Source organism: Tenrec ecaudatus, chromosome 7 (assembly GCF_050624435.1).
Source record: "Tenrec ecaudatus isolate mTenEca1 chromosome 7, mTenEca1.hap1, whole genome shotgun sequence".
Classification (NCBI taxonomy): Eukaryota; Metazoa; Chordata; class Mammalia; order Afrosoricida; family Tenrecidae; genus Tenrec; species Tenrec ecaudatus.
Genome location: NC_134536.1, coordinates 48,052,588 through 48,075,695, shown reverse-complemented (window position 1 = coordinate 48,075,695; position 23,108 = coordinate 48,052,588). Strand labels below are relative to the sequence as shown.

General features: G+C 38.9%; 1 protein-coding gene across 1 annotated transcript in view; it reads left to right on the top strand.

Annotated features, from left to right (window-relative positions):
• CLVS2 (clavesin 2) overlaps positions 1 to 6,998 on the top strand; it is a 78,177-nt gene extending 71,179 nt beyond the window's left edge. The window contains exon 5 of the mRNA XM_075553942.1: positions 6,911 to 6,998. Within this exon, the coding sequence (XP_075410057.1) occupies positions 6,911 to 6,998 (88 nt within the window). The remainder of the gene's footprint in view (positions 1 to 6,910) is intronic.
• The last annotated feature ends 16,110 nt before the right edge of the window (positions 6,999 to 23,108 follow it).

Below are 23,108 nucleotides of genomic sequence, written 5' to 3'. Positions count from 1 at the left end.
AAAAATTTTGGCCTTAAGGTGCGTTGTTGTGGCTCTGACCATAGTCAGGGTTGGCACTCTCAGCCTCAGAGGCTGGTTTCCCTTTGGCTGCTGCTGCTCATGCTGTGTGGTTGTGTGTGTGTGTCAGGCTGCCACGCAGCTCCTCAGAGACCGGGAATTCTAGAGACATTCCACGCTTCACCTTTCCTGCTAATCATGATGCTTGTGGTTGAATTATGTTCTGCTGTGTGACACTCTTCTCTTTAGAGCAGGGCTTCTTGGGATTTATAGTGGCATGAGCCAAAGGATTTATTGATGAATTCTCAAGAGATTTCATTAAATTCTTAAAATTGCAGTTACAGTTGTACACGTGTGTTTATGAATAGATGTGCGTTCTGTGCATTTTACTAAACAGAAAGACTTTGAACAAATTCTCAACATCAAAAATGGTAAAATGATTTGCTTAAGAATACCTTCCTTTTAATTGTTATAATAACCATTGTAACAATCAAAGATAGCATTTATTAAGTTCTTACCAGGAGTTTGGCACTGGGAGCTTTTTGGTGGTTATTTATTTGTATGGTTTTATATTTTATTTATTTTTACGTTAATATATTTAATCATCACAAAACCCATATTAAACACATTTTATTCCAGAAGTCACATAATCAACAATCAGTAGACAAGGATGCATCCCACGAAGTGTAGACTCTTTTGAATGCTTTGATCTAAATAAATGAAGTGGTTAATTTCCATGGAAGAGTGGCCTAGAATTCATCCCCTCGCTCTGGAACGACGTTAGATGTGTTTTTGGAGACTGCTGTCATATATGTTTCATAGCTTCCTCCTTTGCCAGCCTTAAGTGCCACCTTCTTCCAACCCCTCCTGTGTGACATGCTTACTGCTTTGGCCTGCCCTTAGATCTCATTGACCTCCCTGCTTCTTTAGCCTTAGCCACACCCCCATCCTCTACATCCTTCTCACCTGCACCTTCCCTGAGCTCCAAGCTGGTCTCTTTTGAGACACTACCTTTGCCCCACATTCTTTATCCAATTTTTCAGCTATGTAATTAAAAATGCAAATCAGATTACTTCACTTATTCGAAAACCTTTCATGAATGTAGCTAATACATTTAATAAAGGCAGCTGTGTGTCATGGATTACAGGATGCTATGTGACCTGACCCTAGAAACGTTTTCCTCCAGGCTTAGCTCACCCTTTCCCCTCTGCTATTTCTAAACACCAGAACCTGTTTCTTACCTTCACCTTCTTTTACTTGTTCCTATCGAAGGACATTTATAGTTGTTCACAGCCATTGGAAGGCTTTTGTTTTGGCATCTTCAAAGGCTGGCCCCAATCCCAGGTTATCTTCTCAAAAGAGTTCATTGGTTTTTATCAATCACCGGTTTTAATCAGTTCTACCTCTCTTCCCATTCTACCCACTCTCTATCAGTCATCTTTTTCTATTTTATTTTTATAGTATATGTCAGGTTTTGAAAAGACTGATCTGATTTTATTTTTTATTGCCTGCTCCAAATGAAAGCTTCGCGAAAGCCATGCTCTGTATCTCCGGTTCTATTTAGTCCCAGTGCCTGGGACAGGGCTGGCACTTATCACTTGAGTGACTGGAAGCTGTGAAGCCTGTCATTGCCCCGATCAGTTGCATTTTTCATAATGGAATAGAAACCATCTGACACACTTGTGGAGGCCCTGGTGGTGCAGTGGCTGAAGTGCCTGGCTGCTCAATGAAAGGTCATTTCAAAGCCACCAGTGGTGCTATGGGAGGAAGATGTTGAAGCATGTTTGATTGGTGGTGACAACCTTGGAAACACTATAGGACAGATAGATCTGCTCTGTCTTCATGGGGTTGCTGCATGAACACAGTCGCAATGGTTGGAAGCCTTGTATCACGACTTACATTTGGGTTCCAGAATTCTGCCTTTGTAATACAGACGTCAATGGCTTCTCTTGATTCCTGTGACTGTTGAGGTAGCCAAAGTACATTGCTGATTCATATTGATCTCTGTGTAACTATTGAGTCTCTCACATAAAAATCCATATCTTCCTGAGTCTCTGTTTCTCTGCTTAGCTTTTGCCTCCAAGCACATTATTTTAATTGATTAATACCATCTTGTTAGATTTGGCTCCTTGAATCCGTCTTTTGTCATCTTGTTTGATCAGGAGTCTTGTCCCCAGTTCATTAGGGCCGCTTGTCCTTTATGCTGAATTGGAGCACAGCACAGTGACCTCCTAAACCAGGAGACTCCTGCTTCCTCGGACGTGAGCTGATTTGAAGTTCAGCCATAATTTCTTTGGTGCAAGTTGTGCTATCATATGAAGTACTTATGATTGTGTTTGAAATGTTATTGGGCTTGAAGTGCAAGCTTACATAGAAAATCAGGCAGCTTAACCAATAGTTCACACCAAATTGTACTGTCTCCTTGGCTACAATGCAGCACTTTTCCCATTTCCTCTCCATTTCCATTTGTCTGGTTCCCCTGCTTCCTCTCCCTCCCCCCTTTCCCAGTCTTCTCACTTTTGGTTTGGGGCAAAGTGTTCTTTGTCTCATATGGTTGATTGTTCTGTGGAGCACATTCTTCATAGGAGTTACGGTTCATTTTGTAGCACCATCTATTAGTTGGGCTAGAAGGCGACTCCCTCCAGGAATCTCTTTAGTTTCAAGTTAGAAGGAATTCTCTATTATTTGTTGTACCTCATTAATCATGTTAAAGTTGTGTATGTTCATTTGTAAAATTAAGATCATTTGATACATGAATTCCAAGATAGGTAACTCTTCAGAGAAGCAGTAACAGGAGTAATGGATCCCTGAGGGTATGGGAAGAGAGGGGGGTGGAGCTGGTAGCCCTGATGACTATATAACCCACTAAAGGGGAGCAAACAACAGATTGTATCTAAATGGATATATGGATGGTGTCAGATAGGGAAAAAATAAGAAATAAGGGTTCCTGGGGTGTAGAGTGGGGGAGGGAGGGGATAAAGGAGGGCTGATATCAAGGAGTTCAGGAAGAATGAAAATGTTTTGAACCTGATTGTGGTAGCAGTTGTTCTATACTGGTTGGTGTGATTAAACTATGGAATGTTATGCTATCTGTAAGCGCTTCCAATACAGTAATTAAGAATTTAAAAAGAGGAAGAAGGCATTTTCAGAATAATAGTTTCAGGGATTCCTCTGGAGTCTAGACTTTTTCGGACCAGTAAGTCTGAAGTCTGGTTTTTGGTTTTGGCTTTGGATTTTGTTCTCCATTCCCTTTACCCATCCCTTTCTGGCCAGGATTTCCCATTGTAGTCCTGCTCAGAATGATCAGTAGTAGGAGCCAGGAGCCATCTCACTCTTGTGGCTGCAAATTAGAGGAGGCTATGGCTTGTGTGGCCCTTGTTTTTCCCACTGATTGCTTCCCTGAGTCTGAGATATTCCTCATTCTCTTTTGTTCCAGGCAGAAATAGACCAATAATTGCTTCTTAGGTAGCTGCTTGTATGCTTTTAAGACCACAGATGCTAATCATCACAATAGGATATAATGCATTATCTTTAGGAATTGTATTTTACTAATGGACTCAGATGCCCTCCAAGACTATTCTAAGCCTTCAAGCCCAGTAGTTCAGTGCCAATGTCTAAGTAGTTTCTCTAACTGTACCACGCTGTGCAAATGTTTATGTAGAACTGTGCATAGCCATGCTTACATAAATATGTGGTGTATTCCTATATGACCCCCTCACCAATTTAGAATGCATATTTACCCATATTTACCAATATGGGTCTACTCACCCTTATTGTTTGTTATTGCAAGGCTGTGTGCGTTGTAACACTTCCTGTAGTTGTTACTCACTGTTGTGGACCCCCACTGCCTTTCTTCCCTTTAGTCATGTTGTGCTGATTTCCTCCATATTGTACACTGCCTTTTCCTTCCTCGGGATTAACATTGATGTTCTCTTTAGTTAATGAGTCCTCCTTAATCCCCCACCTGTCCCTGCATCATCAAAAGTTTTTTGTATCTGACACTCTTCTTTTATAAACCTTTTATTGTAGTGGCTTCATAGACAGTCTGCTCTTTTGTTAGTGACATATTTTACCCACGATGCAGTACTTCACGTCACGCATCATGTAAGGTGCGGTGCACGTTCATCATCCTCCTTTAGCATCACAGAGCATTCCACTGAATGTCCGTGCCTCGGTTTGTTTGGTTATTCGTTCCTCCATGATGGACACTTCGGTTTTCTTTGCCTTTTGCTATTTATGAAAAATGCTAGGAGGAACATTGCTTCATCTCTATGCATTCTTCTATTCCTCCAGGACAGAGGTTCTCAACCTTCCTAATGTGGCGGCCCATTAATACATTTCCTCATGTGGTGGCCCCAAACCATAAAATTATTTTTGTTGCTACTTCATAACTGTAATTTTGCTACTGTTATGGATTGGGTGACCCCTGTGAAAAGGTCATTCGACCCCAAAAGGGGTTGCAACCCATAGGTTGAGGACCGCTGCTCTAGGATGTACCCCTAGATTTGAATTTGGTGGACTGTATAGCATGTCTATTTCTGGCTCTGTAAGGAAGTGCAATAAATACCATTTTCCATATGGTTGTACTATTTCACAAATCTACCAGCAGCGTGTAATAACCTCAGTCTCCAGGCAGCCTCACCAGCATTTGTGAGCCTCTGCTTTTGGATTAATGCCATTATTGTTAGGGCCCAAAATATCTTAACTTGAAAGACTTTCTGCCTGGCTTGTTTATTAAAGAATGTTCTGTATGTGAAATCAACGTTCATCACTATTAATGTTGATATCTGTATTGCATGATAAAAGTAAACTAGGAGTGCAGTCCTAGTTGGAATACCATTCTGTTATTTAAAATAAGATTTTTAGATTGACATATATTTTACTAACATTATTTTAAAAAATAGACACCGAATTAAATTATTTAAACGATTTGTGGGTGCACATTTTAATATAACCCTTAAATTGCGTACCTGATGCTATGTGAAGAATTACAGTGAGTATGTGTTTAATATCATCACGTTCTTCAACACTTGTAAAGCAGTATATATTTCTTTAGAGAGTTGGTTTCTATTCTGTCCTCATTAATTTTCACTTCCAATGCTTATTAAAAGTTAGTTCAGTGTATTCATTGCCATCAAGTGAGCCATTATAGGTTTTTGATTCTATAAATCCTTATAAGAAAAAATATCCTCTTCTTTTCCCTGCAAAGCAGCTGGTGGGTTTGAACTACATACCTTACGGTTAAGTCTAATCCTTAATCAACACCACCGTTAGTGGCTCTTAAGTAGACATTGAAGTCCTTTACTAGGTGGAAGTTAAGCATTTAGATACAGACTGGCATACTGAGATCTTCCTGTTTAGGAGACCCTATGATATACATTGCATTTATACTCATAAGATAAACTGATAGCGTTCTTGCCCCCTGGGCTTATAGTGTTGCGAATACAACATTTTCAGGTTCATACTTTAGTTCAGGATACTGAATAAGGCTCTCTCAATTTTTACATAGATTCAGCACAGGGTCTTAATGAAAATAATAAAAAATAAAGAAAAGTGTTGGCCGGGTAGTTTTGCAATGCTGTACTTTCTTAAAATATGAATATATTTGATAATCCTTGTGTATCATTGTACGTAAAAGTGATGCAGAATCTCTCTCCTTTCTCCCTTCTTGTCATCCTTGTTCTCCATCTTTTTTTCTGAGTCTGCTCTAGTCACTCACCCTTCCGAGGTAGGCATCTCATCCCTCTGTATCGAGATAAATTTGTGAACATGAATTAGGAAATAGAGCATCTGTCTTTGTAAGGCTCTCACCTTCATTTTCATTCCTTTTTTTAGAACCAAGCTAACGTTATCTTTAAATGCAGGAGTCAATTTATCAGTAAATCTTGTAATTATTTTTGCTTTGATAATTAGTTCCATAGCTGTTCTTTTTCATTAGCATGCGCAGTGTGTCTTAGCTTGTAGCCTTTCTTTTCTAAAGTTAATGAGGTCTGCTAAGAGGCATATTGCCACAGCAATAGCCAATCGGCTGGAATGCAGCAGCAGGGGAAAAATTCATTACCGAGGAGAATTTTAAAAGGGCAGCTGCTTCCTTAATGCTGTAGCTATTAAGACGGCAGTTTCCTGACACAACAGTCGCATGTTTCACTGACTTTCCTCCTTCTTGGTTTCATGTTGTTTTCCTAGTGATGAATTGAGATATCATTTTCACCTGCTCTCGAGGGACTGTGAGAGGTTTTCAAGTTATTTGCTTTCTTAATTGTGAAATGTTGCTGTGGAACAAGAGGGATTCTTACTCTTTAAAAAAAGACTGAAAACATTTTGTGCCACTTTCAAATGATGATAGATTTCACTTGGATATTCCAGTGGGCTATGTAACAAAAAATCACGTTCAATTTTGGATCTATTGTTACCCCAAAGTGATCATTACAATATCGAATGGTGGTTAAGGAAAGTTGACACTCGTGTTGAATTTGCGTCAGAGACCTTTAAGACAGATATCACGTCTCCTGGGACTTCAATTTTTATAATAATCATTTTACTGCCATGTTCTCTAGGCTTGAAATGTGCGTGAGTTAGAAGGACATATTTGTCCTCTATTAGAAATCTCAAAAGAAACGAATTTTGGTCCATTTTGCAAAGAGCATTTAACCTGGCGGGGTATATTTAGAGTCCTTCCACGCTTTGTCTTCTCTTTAGATGCTGGAGGGAATTGTTGCTTAACTCATGTAAAGTACCACCATCAGGTTTCTTTCTCTAAGAGTGCAGTGTTCTCAGTTCATAAACTCCTTGATGTGGAGGGAAAGATAACCTCAGATCCACGGGAGAGTACTAACCGAGAAAGGATGGAGGAGAATGTCATGTGTGTGATTAGTTGGCAATAACTTTCTGACCTTGGCTGTACCCTTTGCAGATCCCAGTCAGTAGTGGATCCGACAGTCCTAAAACGCATGGATAAAAATGAGGAAGAAAACATGCAACCTTTGCTCTCTCTGGACTGATGCTCCACACTCCCCTGGAATAAAAATGGAAGGTACTGGTTTTCGTCGACAAGGACAGCACTGTGGAAGATTTACCAGCTGGAAACCTATTTATTCATGTTAATGTAGCATACTATGTAATAAGGTGTCAGGCTTTCCCAATTGCCTGGACCATGGGTGCCCTGAGAAGGATTTAAAAAAAAAAGTCAATAATTTATTCTGTTAAGTGCCAAGTTCTTTGTAAATACAATGTAATCTTCATGTCAAGTTTGTAAATTTTGGTAGTAATTTACTTTGGAAAAGAATGGCTCATGAATCCATGCCAGTGATAGGATCTATAAAAAACAACAGAAGAGACACATAAAAGATCAAAGTGAATGCAATGTAGCCCTGTTTCCTGTGAAGCCATAATTCTGCTAGCATAGTGATCATTTCATCATTCTCCTCTCAATCTCTGTCAGTATTCAGATGTTCTTTTAATGGGCACAGGGAATTAGATGATTATAGGAAATTATTATGATAGATGGATTTCCTGTCCAGTGATTCTTATTTCACAGAAAGTGGGTCTGGTTGGCTATCCCTTGCCTTGTAATTTGGAGATGAGGAAGGACAGGAGGAGCTGGAAAAATGACCATTTGAACTCCTCTATGATGTTGAAGTCCAGGAGTCTTGTGAAAAGATATGTTCCCCAGTTAAGATGTGGAATTTCGAAAGAGAGTGAATTATTTCTTTCTGAAACTGCTATATTCACAATGTGCCCTTTACTCAAGATCCCCTGGTGTTGCTGTTTGATGTACTTTAAGAATTTTCCCCCCTAAAACTCTTCTACCCAGAAAAAGAGAATTCATTCGTGAAAGGTATTCTGACAGATAATTTTAAATATAAAATATGCCACTGCAGATCAGAGACTGATTTCTAATTCCTGTGCACTGGTTAAAACATAGCTATCTACACACACATAAGTTTTCACTGAGCATGAATGGATCCTCAATCTAGCAGGCTAATAAAAATAAATACATGTTCAGTTGTCTTAGGGATGTTACAGGGTCCCACACGAGATGCTCACTCTGGAAAAACCACGTTCGTTAAGTGGAGGAAAAAGACGTGCAGAGAAGCACACTTTCACTGAACTCACTGAAGGGTATTCTACAATTTGTAATGCAGTCTTGAATCTGTTCCAGTTTAGTAAAATTATGTTTTTCTCCAAAGAAACAACAGATCTCAATGCATAGTGACCAAGAGTAAAATAGTCTTTTCGTTTATAGTTTTTACCAAGTTAAAGTGAATTTTCTATTATCCTAGTAATCTGATATGAACACTTTTTCTTCTCAGAAAAAAATTGAATGAGAACATTGCATCCATGTGATACAATGAAAGCATCCATGGGGACCTGAGCTAGCTTGTCATGATTGAAATCCAGATTGGGAATCCCGATAGTATTTAAACCTATTACTTCAAAAAGGCTCTTCAGGAAGAGCAAATTTTAAAAATCCTACTTCAAATTTGAACCTGATATGAAAAAAAGCAAGATTTTTACCACTTTTGAAGAGTGATATAATTTGAGATAGAAAAGTTACTATTAAAATACTCTTCACAAAGAAAAACAACTCAAGGAACTGCTGGAAAATAGATGTCAGGGTGTGTAGGAGCCTTTACACGCTTTTTAGCCAAAAGCTTCAAAATTTCTACTTCTAGTTCTACAGCCAAAAATCTTAAAAAGCAAGATCAGTACCTCAATCTGCATGGACCGTGCAGTGTTTTTAAAAGTATGTCAATATCTCTGAAAGATACCTGAAGAACATGTACGTCCAATCAAAAACGGAAAGATAACCATATCAGGCTCCCCTGGTACGTATTATAGGGAGAAGAAAGAGCTGGGGGCACAGAGCCACAAGAACTTTCACCTTCAAAGAACTCCAGTGGCTTCTTTGTGGAGGGGTGTGCCCTACCTGCCCTACACTTGGTAGCCTAGGGCTTTATATGCTGTGGGAATAAATGTTAGGCAATTTGATGCACTGGAATTAAATAGCAACAGCCTAAGTACAGAAAGACAACTTTCCATTTTCAGGAGTTTCACTTGATGGTGCAACAATTATTGCCAACTTTCAGAATTCTACCAACTTGTGACATCAGCCAGCATCGCCAGCCCTTATCCTAAAGACCATGTCATACATCAAAATAGGCAGCATGTCACCTTTCATGTGTATATTAATCTGTGTGTACGTACCACTCTCACTGGCTCCCTCCTTCGCAGCTGGGAACTCTGCATTGGCTTTGCTGTTCTCTCTTCTTCAAATGAACCATTACGATTTGGCTAGATGGTAGAGAGTAAAATGTTTCACAAACACGTGACGAAAACACAACAATGATGCCTTTGAAATTGCTCTCGCCTGTTGAACCTGTGAATAAACTCATTTTCCAGTAATGGTTTTGAAGCTACTTAGTCAAACGATAGTGCTTCAACTTTATAAAATCTCCCCTCAGCACCAGCTGATTAGCCTTGTTTAAGAATTGTTTCTCCCTCATGTGATTGTCTGTGTCCTGTAGCTACGTCTTCTCTTCTGTAACCCAGTATATGTCAATAGCTCTCTTAGAAGTGTTCACTCTTGTCCATCAGTACACCCCCCTCATACACACACAAAATCGACCATTTTTGCCTGTCTCGTTGGAGGGCCAGGGTCTGCGCCTCTTAATTGTTCTTATTCAAAGCTTGCAGGCTTCAGGCAATGGCCACGTGTGGTTCGGAATGAATCATCATCGACGGACTTTGCTTGTTCCACCTGCTTCACCTTCTAGTTCCTCCATTTTGTCTTTTTCCATCTTCTTTTTCTTGTATATTTTATTTCTTATAGTTGCTTCAGGGGAAGCTATTTCCAAAGCTGGTTTAAAAATAAATAACTTCTCTTACAATGTTGTCAGTGATTTTTGCACACGTTGACTGATATTTAAAAGTGAAAATATAATCTAAGGAATATGAAGAAGTGCCTCTTTAAAAATGGAATAAAGCAGTGTGATGCTGGAATTTGGATTTTATTTGTACTTTTCTCAAAACACATGCATCTTTATTGTAAGAATGAAATATAAATAACCATTTGAAGATGAATATTTGAAACCTTGCTTTGAGAATTCTCATACAGTATTCTTTATTGTGTCCAATACAGTATTTTAATACATGTTATTAGCAAACCTGGCACCATATACAATTATTAAATGGAATTTTTCAAGGAATTTTTTGTAATGGGAATGCATGATTTCTTGATTTCAATAATACATTTCAGTATTGATTTACACAACTGTGTTAAGCCAGGTTGATCAGAGAAATAAATCCAGGAACACCCATGTTTAAGAAAGAGCTTTATATCAAGAAGTAAATGTATATTAGGAAAATATCCCAACCTAGTCCAGATCAAGTCATTAAGTCCAATACTAGCCCATAAGTCCGATCACATTAGTCCATAAATCCCTCTTCAGACTCATGCAACCAGAAGCAATGATGCAAAATGCAAAAAGATCACTGACCAGTGGGTGCAAAGTCTTCTGGATCTAAGACAGTGGACATATCTCCAGATCCCTGGTAGATCTCCAAGTGACTTGATGGCAGGAAAGTGAAGTCAGAGAGGGGCCAGAGTGGAGGTTCCCAAGACCCTCCTTATAAGGGAGGTCACGCCCACAAGGAGGCACCAGCAGGCTGTGACCTGATTGACAGGTTACACTCCACCCCTACACATCAAGTTGATATGAAATTAGGTAACTACCACAACTATAGATAGAGACAGTCTTAAGTTTTTTTTTCACGTAAAATACTTGCTTATTTTATGGAACTGAAAACTCATATTTTCCTATGCAGGAAAGCCAAGCAACTAGGTTCTCTTTTCTGCTCATGAGATCACATTATGAAAGTAACCATTTGAAGTTTCTTTGATTTTTTTGGGGTGGAGAGAGGGGTTCTCTTTTGCTTTAAGTAAATGGAGAGTTTTTTGGTTTTTCAAAAGACTTTGCGGAACACATCACTGACTCCTCGAGGAAATCAATCTTTAGAGAATGGATCTTCAACAATAGGCTTCTTTTTCTTCTACAAACAACCTGAAGGATTATGAACATGTCTATGATCCTTAAATAACCCCTATTAAGAATATTTGTTGAGAAGTTATACTGTTATTATTTTATCTAAATGTCTAATTGGTTGGGTTGGTTAATATATTTACTTATTGTATATATATACTTACTAATGCTAGCTTGGAATGTCATCAGGAAAATTTCCAACACAATTGACCACAAAGTATGGCACAATATGTTAACTTTCTAATACAGAATATACACCGATAACATCAAAAAGCTCATGAACAATTATGCTCTTAGCTATGCTATAAAGCAATATAGCCAAATAAATAGCGATGCTTTTAAATTTGTAAGTCCATTGTATTATGCAAGAATAGACTGGCTATATATAAATATATTGGAAGAGAAATAGAAAATTAGTTAACTATGTAAGATGTGAATTATACTTCAGTGGTGAAAAGGGTTATTGTTTGCTTACCGTTTTAAAACACCTTTTCAGAGTATTGCCCTTATCCAAGGATCCTTGGCACTATTTACCTCATGAAAGGGAACAGTTCCGTAAAAACACAAAAGGAGGTTGTTTTGGCCTTTTAATATGATTTTACCATAAGGAGAGCCTAGAGAATATGATTTTTCCTTGACTTTGACTCATATAAATCTTACCCCTTTTAATCTTACTAACACCCACTTAGGGATGATACTATTAAGTCTATTCAGTGATGAGTGTGGAATGAATGCTCCTGGACTGTAGGAAAGGGTATAAAATAGCAACTCAATGGACTGAAACTCACACATTGACTTATTTTTAAAGGAGCATCAGTTAGACTGTTGAAATCAGATGATACTCTAAAACCAAATAATTAGAGGAACTAAAATAAATGTACTTAGAGTAACCAGTGGACCCTGTTACAAGTTATAAGATGTATGGTCAGTATCTGGCACAGTCTCAAGCCTCAAAGAAAATATTGACATCCTTAATTATATATGTGCATTTCTTCCATCAAAGCACTTTTTGTGGTGAATGAGAGTGACCGATATGGAGATGGAAATCAAACACTCAATTTTAACATCACTTTTGAGGTGGAATTAATCCTAACTATTTTGAAAAGTTGCGATAGGTTATCATTGGTTTCCATATAACGGAGATTCATCTAGGGTTTCAATGTTTACATTTGTCACAGAGCCAGATTGATGTGATGTCTGTGTTCCCATGGCAACAACAAAGGGACCGTTCTGATCTTCCTCCACCACTGGTGCCTCTCAAAATAAAATGAAGTCGATTCTCTTCTCTCCCCTTTTCTAATCAAAAAGGTAAAAGCATCCATTAGGCAGATATCATCAACACTGTGAGTTCTTGTTCAGAAAGAAAGTACTATATCATACACATATAAACACAATTAGTTACATGGAATTGAAATATTTTCAAGTTGATTTGTAAGTTGTTACATAAAAGATTTTTAAAATAGAAAATTTAAATGACAGTAAATAGTTCTATGTTCTTTGTATCTGGGGTTCATAGAGAAGACTGGTAACCTAATTTCCTTTGACTCACATACCTGATGCTTGCACTTAGGTATATAATGGCATCTCAAAGTGAATATTTGAAAAAGTCAACTTTTCTTCTTCCAAACCAACCTTGCTTCCTCATTAAGCTCTCCATTCCATCGTGTCGTCCTTATAGTTTGTAATTCTAAAAGTGTTGGTGACGTTGTCTTTTTCTCTCCTCTCCCTCTTTGACTCTCCTTGAAAATTTATCTAATTCTCCAGCTTTCATTGTTACCATCTGGTCCAAGTCTTCAACATTTCATCTGGAATATTTTTATAGACCCAAACTTGTCTCCTTGATTTTATTCTTGGTCTAGAATCAACGTTAGGACACAGAAGTAACATCAGTCCCTTGAAATTGTAACTCAGATAATTCTGCTATTCTCAAACTCTGAGCATTCCCCATGTCCCTGTGAGTGAAATCAGCATTGCTTTGAAGCCAGGGAGCACCAGTATGGCAGAATCGTTGGGATTGTAGTACCTAGTACAAAACAATTGCCATTAACTCCATTCTGACTCATATTAATGTGGTAGGACAGCAAACCGCCCCTTTGAGTTTCTGAAACTTAATCTTTATAGGATCAAAAGTCTCGTCTTTCTCCTGCAGAGGGACTGTGGGTCCCAACTGTGGACCTTGCAGTTAGCAGCCCAGGTACATAACCTACTATGCTACCAAGGCTCCTTAGTACACTATGAGTTGATAAATACTTAGTTCCTTGCTTCTAACTTACTACACAATTAGCCCTTCAATCTGATTTTTCTTAGGACATTTCCCTTGCTCTCTGTGCTAACGCCAGATTCACATCTTTTCTGGTTACGGAACTTCCTTCCCATGCATGGTCCCACTTCACGACCTTCGCACGGCTGTTCCTTTTGCTGGAACTTTTTTTTTTTTAACCCTAGATACTCACTTGGTTTATTTTTGATAAAGCACCAGTGTGGGGGCAGTTGAACAGTATGAGGGTGGATCACAACCCACTTATAGTCGAACTAACTCGCCTACTTCCTCTGTAGTTTTTCAGTGATCACTTTTTGAACATTGTAGTGGCATTGATTATCCTTAAGTATCCCTGAATTTTCATTTGGACCACATTTTCCATAATTTCAAGGACCAAATATCTTAAATATTGGTCCTCAGTATGGGCTTGTGATTTTTGTCCTTTGCATTTTGTAATTTTTTAGATCAATTCTATGTCATCCCCATTCTTCAGCCTCACTGTCCCTCTGCTTACATTGTAATAACTCAGTCTTGCAGTATTTTCACTTGAAAGTTTTTCTGTTAAGACACTGATGATAAAGGACTTGCAGGGGATATTGAAGAGGGAATTACAATATGAATAAGGAAAAATGTAAGAAGTTTCAGAAAATTAACAATAAAGACTGGTTAGTGGCTTTATGGGTGAATAAGAAGTATGTTTCTTTTTATGTATGGTATACAACACATTATTAATACATATTGTGTTTCTTGTTATATTTATAAATATATGGCAATCAGAGACAATGATAAACATGTCTTTCTAGAGAAGAGACTAAATGGCTCTTGATCAAGAAAAAATTAAATGGATATTATGTTTGTCCTCATTTAATCCTTGGTTCTATGCTCAGTGGGAACCATTTGCCATCTATATATATAGATGGTATATATAAGAATGGAGATATCTATATCTATCCATTTTCTTCTTCTTCTTCTGTATTCTGTTTCTTCTTCTGTATTTTGTTCTTTTCCATGAATTTGTTTTACACCTGATCCTTAAGGATACACCATTTGGTGAATTTTATTCACATCTACTTTGGAATGGAGTCATCTGTTTTACAGAACAGGACGCTATTATATTCTTAAAACCATCTTTCCTTTACTTGCTGTATTCTGAGAATAAATGGAGTTAAGTTAAATATCACCTAATGAAATCTCAGAGTCAGAATTGTGGATGTGTGTATAAGCTCTCAGCATTCTTTTGTCATCAATAAATTCCTATTCTTTTAGCAAACGCTAATGTCAAACAGCTATGACTAATTTAACTATTGAAATATGGCGACATATGAAATGGATGTACTTGGAAGTAAAAAACTTGGAGCTGTCATAGACCAATGATGAAAAGCTCAATGTCAACTGAAAGGTCAATAGTTGCAACCTGCATTTGGTTCCGTGGCATAGGCTCCAGGAAAGATTACAGTCTAAGGAATGTTATGGGACAGTTCTACTCTATCTGTAAGACTGGTGTTCAGTGGATCACAACATTAATGGGTATATTAGAATGTCATTTTGAATTTCATGTTAATTTGACCAAGTATATTAGATAAAATTGACCTTAACTCTATAAAAGATTACAAAGAGCTTCTTTGACTACTGGAACATTAAAATGGATACCAGAGTCAATGCCAGTTAATTTTCCTGAAGCAATGGAATGCATTGGATGATAATTTCAGCTTATTTCCTTTTTTATAATAGCAAAGATTTGTTGGACACTTACTGTGTCACAAGTGAGCCCTGTCGGCGCAGTGGTTTATGTGTTAGACTGCTAACTACAAGCTCAGCCGTTGGATGCCACCAATCATGCCCTGGAGGAAAAACAAGGTTCTCTGCCTCCATAATGAGGTACAGCCGCAGAAATCCTAATTAAAATTGCTGGCTGGACTCAACATGACGACAGTAGGCTTTGTGGTTGTTGTTGTTGTCGTCACTATATCACAGGGCATTTTTCTGCATGCCGTGGGTATCCCAATGCTGATGAGTCCATTTCTACTCAAAATAAACAAAAAAAAATCACTGTCCTTATTTAAGTTACAGGCTGGTGGATAAGACCAAAACTCCAAGGGAAACCCTCCTGTCCACTTCCATCACCGGATGTGACTCACTTGCCTCCTCTTCCTGTCTTCTCACAGACTCAGGATTAAGAGAATCCTGCCTTAGAAACAAAAGCTTTACAGCCTCATTCACCAAAGGATTTAAAAAACTGGCAATAAAGTCAGACTCAACTCCAAACGGAGACATTGGAGAAGAATGATCTTGGATCTACAAGAAGTTGCACATATGTTGGCACAAAACCTTGTGCTTTATAAAGTTCGCTAGCATTATGTCAAGCCAAAAAATTAACACTATGTGAACAATGGAATATATCTTATTGGGAAAATTCTGATTTCTTTTTTTATTTTATTTTACTGGGGGCTCTTGTAGCTCTTATCACAATCCATACATCCATCCATTGTGTCAAGCACATCTGTCCATATGCTGCCATCCTCCTTTTCAAAACATTTCCTTTTTACTTGAGTCTTGGGTCTCAGCTCATTTTTCTCCTTCCCCCATAAACTCTTACTAATTTATAAATTATTATTATTTTTTCATGTCTTACACCCACCACTGCCTAAGAGGGGAGTCATATGTTCATCATTGTGATTGGTTCCCCTTACTCCCCCACCTCCTTCCCTTACCCTACCAGTTTTGTTGCTCCCCTTCTATGTGTTGAGGGGTTTATCTGTTCTGGACTCCCTGTGTTGCAAGCTCTTCTCTGTACAAGTGTACAAGTAAGGTAGAATCAGGGTCATTATAGTGTGTGTGTGTGGGGGGGGGGAATGGCTAAGCATTAAAGAACTAGAGGAAAGTTGTTTCTTTCGTCAGCACTATACTGCACCCTAACTGGCTCTTATCTTCCTTGTGGACCTTCTGACAGGGAATGTCCAATTGACTACTGATGGGCTTTGGGTCTCCACTCTGCCTTCCCCCAGATTTATTTTTTATTCTTGTATATTAATAGGTTTGTTCAATAATAAACATATAATACCTTTTGTATGAGGGGAAAAACAAACATATACATGGCCAGATGGCAGTCTGAGTGTGATGTAGACAAGGCAGGAAGGTCAGAGAGAGTTTAGGGACTTCTTTCAAACTGGTCATCCAGAAAGACTCTCGAAAAAACTATCTTTACATTGTGTTTTTCTTTAAAAATAAATATTAGATAACTGCTATAATTTTCCAAAATATTTGCTCTTAAATTCATTACTTTGACTGTGTGACCTTGGGCACTCTGATTTCTTATCTGAATAATAATGGGGCAATAATAATACTAACAATGAGAGTTATATTGCTAAAGAGCCCTCCCTTTTCATGGAAATAGCCATTGTACTTGATATTAGACAAATGGTTGAGAAGCAGTAAAATATCCAATATAATCTCGCTCTATGTAGACTATTTTGGATGGGCTCTTGGGGTTCTAAGTTTTCCATCTGCTTAATAAAGATGGGGTCAGCCAGAGTTGCTGATATTAATGGGCAATACATGTTCATAATCAGTTCTTCCAGGGCCCTATTTTATGTATCTTAAGATAAATTCTTTACTATTATAATTTATCATAACTGAAAAATTAAATAAAAATTTTCATCAGGAAAGAAGTGAAAAAAGTTCCACAGAGACAAAAGTTCTATACTTTGACATTGTAGTTGTTCTTTCATTGTTTACTCCCCCTTATCTATGGCTGGAATTACAATTCATGGCTTGTATCTACTCTATGTATTATACTGAGTTGAAGGCAAACTGAGCATGGTGAGTCCAGAGGTACTAATTTTGGGAGTATTGAATGCATGATTTATGATTGATATATGAATACATTTTGCTTTGAGAAATTCATCAAGAGGATAAATCAAAGTGCCAAAGAATACAGTGAGTATTGATTATAATTCAGTTAGGAAAACCCGTGAGTAAATATAACTTTTGGTATCAAATAAAGTAAAACAACAGCAATGACCTGTCTTAAGAAAATATAGAGCTGTTGTAATGCTGTTTATATAGAAAATTTCTAAAAGAAAAATGTTTAGTGCTAGCCAGTGCCATGTTAACTAAAATGAACAGAACATGAATTCTCTTTTCACTGGGTTTCATAAAAGACTATCTCTGCTATCAATAATCAACTTATTATATTTCTGAAGGAAAAAGATCAATCAATTTGATCACAACAAAGTGTTCTGTTTTGGGAAGGCAGATGACTTGTTCTTTATGACTAATACCTTTATGAACCGATTTTATTCATTGATTTTATGCTAAAGAATTTATCCAGTCCCTTAAAAAATGCTTAGTAAGAGGTATTTGAGACCACAGTTTCTAGAGGGAAAAAATGTTAAGCCCTTTTTCACAAGCAAATTTGTTTTGACAAAGTTGCTCTTTTGGCATTTAATGGGCTTATAAATATGTTCAAATAACATTTACCCAAATATGGAAAAAAATACCTCCAGGGATAATTCAAGATATAAAATATTCTTAGAGATAGATCAGTCTACAGCTTGTTTTACTTTAGAATAAAGTAGAGGAAACTTACAGATTATTCAATATATTTGAACAATGGAACTGATAAGTTAACATTGAAAGAATACTGGTGGTTTCATGGGCTATGCATTGGGCTGCTCACTGCAAGGGCAACAGTTTGAATCCACCATTGGTTCCACTGGGATAATTGGAGGATTTTTTTCTCCTTAAAGATTTACAGTGTTAATTAAAAAAAAGAAAAGATTTACAATGCTGAAGGCAAAGTGGGTGAATAAGCAAATGTGGTGAAGAAAGCTGATGGTGCCCGGCTATCAAAAGTTATACTGTCTGGGGTCTTAAAAGCTTGAGGGTAAACAAATGGCCATCTAACTCGAAAGCAACAAAGCCCACATGGAAGAACATACCAGCCTGTGTGATCACAAGGTGCCGAATGGATCAGTTATCAGGCATCAAAGAATAAAAAATCATATCATTGGGTGCACACCTCCATGATATGATAGCTGAAGACAAACGGGTGCATAAGCAAATGTTGTGAAGAAAGCTGATGGTGCCCAGCTATCAAAAGAGATAGTGTCTGGGGTCTTAAAGGCTTGAAGGTAAACAAGCGGCCATCTAGCTCAGAAGCAACAAAGCCCATATGGAAGAAGCACATCGGCCTGTGCAATCACAAGGTGTCAAAGGGATCAGGGATAAGGCATCATCAGAACAAAAAAATCTTACCATAGTGAATGAGGTGGGGAGTGCAGACTGGAGACTCAAAGCCCGTTTGTCGGCCTCTGGAGATCCCCTTGCAGAGGGGTCTAGGGCAGGAAATGAGCCAGTCAAAGTGCGATATAGCAAAGATGAAAAATACAACTTTTTTCTAGTTCCTAAATGCTTCCTCCCCTCCACCACTATCATGATCCAAATTCTACCTTGCAAGTCTGGCTAGACCAGAGGATGTACACTGGTATAGACAGGAACTGGAAACACAGGGAATTCAGGGTGGATGATCCCTTCAGGATCAGCGGTGTGAGTGGCGATACTGGGAGGGTCGAGGGGGAGTGGGTTGGAAAGAGGGAACCAATTACAAGGATCTACATGTGACCTCCTCCCTTGGGGACGGACAGCAGAAAAGTGCATGAAGGGAGACGTCGGACAGGGCAAGATATGACAAAATAATAATTTATAAATTATCAAGGGCTCATGAGGGAGAGGGGAGCAGAGAAGGAAGGGGAAAAAATGAGGACCTGATGCCGGGGGCTTAAGTGGAGATCAAATATTTTGGGAATGATGAGGGCAGTGATTGTACAGATGTGCTTTATACAATTGATGTATGTATGGATTGTGATAAGATTGTATGGGCCCCTAATAAAGTGATTTTTATTAAAGAAAGAAAAAAGATTTACAGTGTTGGAAACCCAAATGGGAGAATTCTACTTTACCCTATATGGCCAATGTGAGTTGGAAGCCAGGGCAGGGCATTGATTTGGGTTTAGAAGTAGAGTCCCACTTGTTTGTCAGTTTATTGGAGGCGTGCTGCTATGACGCTAGAAGTTGTATTACCTGCATTTTAAATATCACAGGGTCTCATATGGTAGACAGGTTTAGCAGAGTCTGAAAATGAGGAACAGACTAGGAAAACACAAGATGGTCAACTTCTGAGAGACAAGCTACTGAAAAGTTTATTAATAGCAGCAGAAGATTGTCATCTCCAGTACCAGAAGACGAGTCCTTCCAGATGGATTACATTAAAAACATGACTAAGGAAGAGCTGCTTCCACATGAAGGCAAATTAGAGATGTGAACCTTCATTGGCTAAAGAGGTATTGCTTAAAATGAGAAGAAATGATGATATATGTCCATTAAAAATCACAAAAGTATTATATGAAGAATCAATCTAGGGATATTGAAAGTCTTCATAAATGAAATGGCATGCATAAATACCAAGATCTTTGGTATTGAGGTGTTTGGTCCTGTAAAATGTTACAGCCTTGGAATCCTAGATAGAGTGTGTTTGCCTCGACATTGCCTTTGTGGCCGTTGGTTTGGGCTTTGCAGGCATCAGTAAGCCGAGAAGGGCTGCTGTAGACCGTTAGACTTGGACAGTCACCTGGTTTACTGTGCAGGGCATGATAAGTTCAAGAGCATGACATCACCTCCATGATCTAAAAGAACACATCAAAATCTATCTAAATTATACTGTTGTGTGTGACTAGTAAACTTATTTAAACTTACACATCAACCGCTAACACTAGTGCTGCAGAAACGGAAGGGTTATACCAAGTTCTGGCTGAAATTGGTCAGTCATGAGATCAAGATTCAGTGATGCCACTGGGGATTAGATGGCAGGGGTCAGACCAAATCCAGGGGTAGCCAATTAAAACGGGGTGGAGGGAGGAAAGGGGAAAGGGCAAAAAAAAAGATGTGTGATGGGTGGATAGGCCATTGACCCACCCAAAGGGAGGGTATTGTTTGTGTCACCACAGGGAGAGAGGGACCAGATATAAAGCCAGTGCCAGATGAATGCAGTGTGCCGCCAAGGAGTGGGGAGCCAATGGAGGGGCCTAAGGGTTCAGGCCCCATACCAGCTACGTGGACAACTGTCCCTCACCCCAGAAGAATTTACTTGAGAGGACAGCACTGCAGCTAGGGGAGAGGAGCATGTTCGATCAGAGCAAATGGGAGCAAAGAAGGGGGAGGAAGAAAGAGTGGAGCACTCCCTGGCCCATCAGACCTGGAGGACAATATCCCTGCTCTGAACAGCCAATGGACAGAGGAGACAATATGGCTGATCCCACTATAAGACACACTGTCCCTGGATAGCCAAGGCCCCTAAGGGGGACAACACTGGAGACTCAGGGCCTGGACTGGCCTAGACTGACTCTGTGACACTGAGGCAAACCACTAAAAGCGTGCGGCAGAGCAACCATGGGAACAGAGCAGGGAGCTACTGAGGGTGTACAAAGGACAGACTCTGGGGCCAAACCATGGTACCCCGTTGGACCTAACTGTAGGACATGCTTAGAGATCAAAAATCAGACCTTGATCTATTTACAGGTTTTTCTTTCTTTAAAATATTTTTAAATCAATTTATTCTTCTATGGGTAATTGGTTTCCTTTTTTGTTGTCATAGCTGTGTTCTCACTCATCGCCGGTCTTGCTATGACTTGGTTTTTGGTGCATATTATTATCTGTATAGATCTATCTAGATAAGATATACTGAAGGAATAGCCTGGAGGAGAAAACAATGGGACCAATGGTTTCAGGGGACACAGGAGAGGGGGAGGAGGGAGCAAGGAGGTGGTGTTGACCAACCGAGGGACAGGGGAGCAATAAGTGATCCAAAATCAGTAGCAAGGAGGGTGTGAGAGGCCTGGAAGGGATTCAGCAAGGGGAAGGTAACCTAGAGAAATTACTGAAACCCAAATGAAGGCTGAGCATGATAGTGGGACAAGAAGAAAGCAAAAGGAAATAGAGGAAAGAACTAGGTGACAAAGGGTATTTATGGAAGTCCAAAGATTGGAATATACGTATGTAACTATATTTATATGAGTGTAGGGAACAGATCTATGTGTATATATTTATAGGTTAAGTACTAAGGCAGCAGTTGGACATTGGGCCTCCACTCAAGCACTTACTCAATGCAAGAGCACTTTGTCCTATTAAATTGGCATTCCAGGATGCACACCTTCTCGACACGATTGCTGAAGAAAAACGTGTGCATAAGCAAATGTGGTGAAGAAAGCTGATGGTGCCCGGCTATCAAAAGATATAGCGTCTGGGATCTTAAAGGCTTGAAGATAAACAAGCGGCCATCTAACTCAGAAGCATCAACGCCCACATGGAAGACGCACACAAGCTTGGCTGACCACGAGGTGTAGAAGGGACCAGTTATTAGACATCAAAGAACTAAAAATCACATCAGTGTGTGCCAACCTTCCTGATACAATCACTGAAGACAACATGTGCATAAACAAATATGGTGAAGAAAGCTAATGGTGCCCAGCTATCAAAAGATATAGCATCTGGGGTCTTAAAGGCTTGAAGATAAATAAGCGGCCATCTAGCTCAGAAGCATCAAAGCCCATATGGAAGAAGCACATCGGCCTGTCTGACCACAAGGTGCAGAAGGGATCAGTTATCAGACTTGAAAGAACCAAAAATCATATCAATGAGTGTCTTTAGGCTGAGACTTATGGCAAAAGAATAATGTTCCCTTTGGGTATTTTTATTTAATAGCTGTATTGATTAAAAAAATTCAATTAACTGTTATCAGATACCACTTTCATAGTTCAGTCACTTTTTAAGAGTTGTTTATATATAATCTTGTACTCCCTTTCACCTCCTGAATTCGCTATTTTCTCCCTAATCCCCACCCCCGTCTCCTCCATCCCTGATAGACCATCGCATCAGTTATCGTCTCTGTGCATCCACTCCTGTGCTTCATAAACCAGGAAATCTAAGAGAAACCATGAAAAATGAAACAAATAAATAATAGTAATATAAAGATAAAATAAAACTAAAGAATAAGAAAGAAAAGACCACCAGCAATAAGCCAGAGAGCAAATTTCTGTCATGGAATATGCCAGAGGTATTTAAACCTAGAACAAGTTCATGTCGGGTTAAGAGGGAAGTCAAATGACCAGGTATCCTATACCATAGTCCCATCTACCATAATCAACTTTACAATAATCTGCCTGATAGCACAGCTGTTCGAGTCCCTTGACTGTGGCCAGCTGGGTATTTATTGGCATCTGTAGAAGGCTTTATCAGACTACCTGCACAGGGTAGAGGCTAGGTCAAGTGACTGAGGTCCACAGAGAGCCCTGCCAGAGAGCGTGGCAGAGAAGAACCTATCCGGACTAAAAAACTTTGACTTTGTTAAATTGAACAGTTTATAGATGAACAAATAAGCAAGGTCAAAAGACAAACAACAAAGTGAGAGAATTTTCCATTCATATCACAGACAAATACCCTTAATGTATTAAAATATCATCTAAAAATAGTTTAACGCAAAGCCCATCTGTAGACAATTGGACATCCCCTCCCAGAAGGTCCCAAGGAAGGAACGAGTCAGCCAGGGTTCAGCACAGCACTGACAGACCACACAACGTTCCTTTAATTCCTTAATGCTTCCTCGCCCCCACATCATGTCCCTGTTGGCACTTTACAAATACAGCTAGAACAGAGCATGTACACGGGTACAGATAAGAACCCTTTAAACATGGAACCCAGGACAGATAAAACCCTCAAAAACAGTTATGGGAGTTGTGATACCAGGAGGGAAGAGG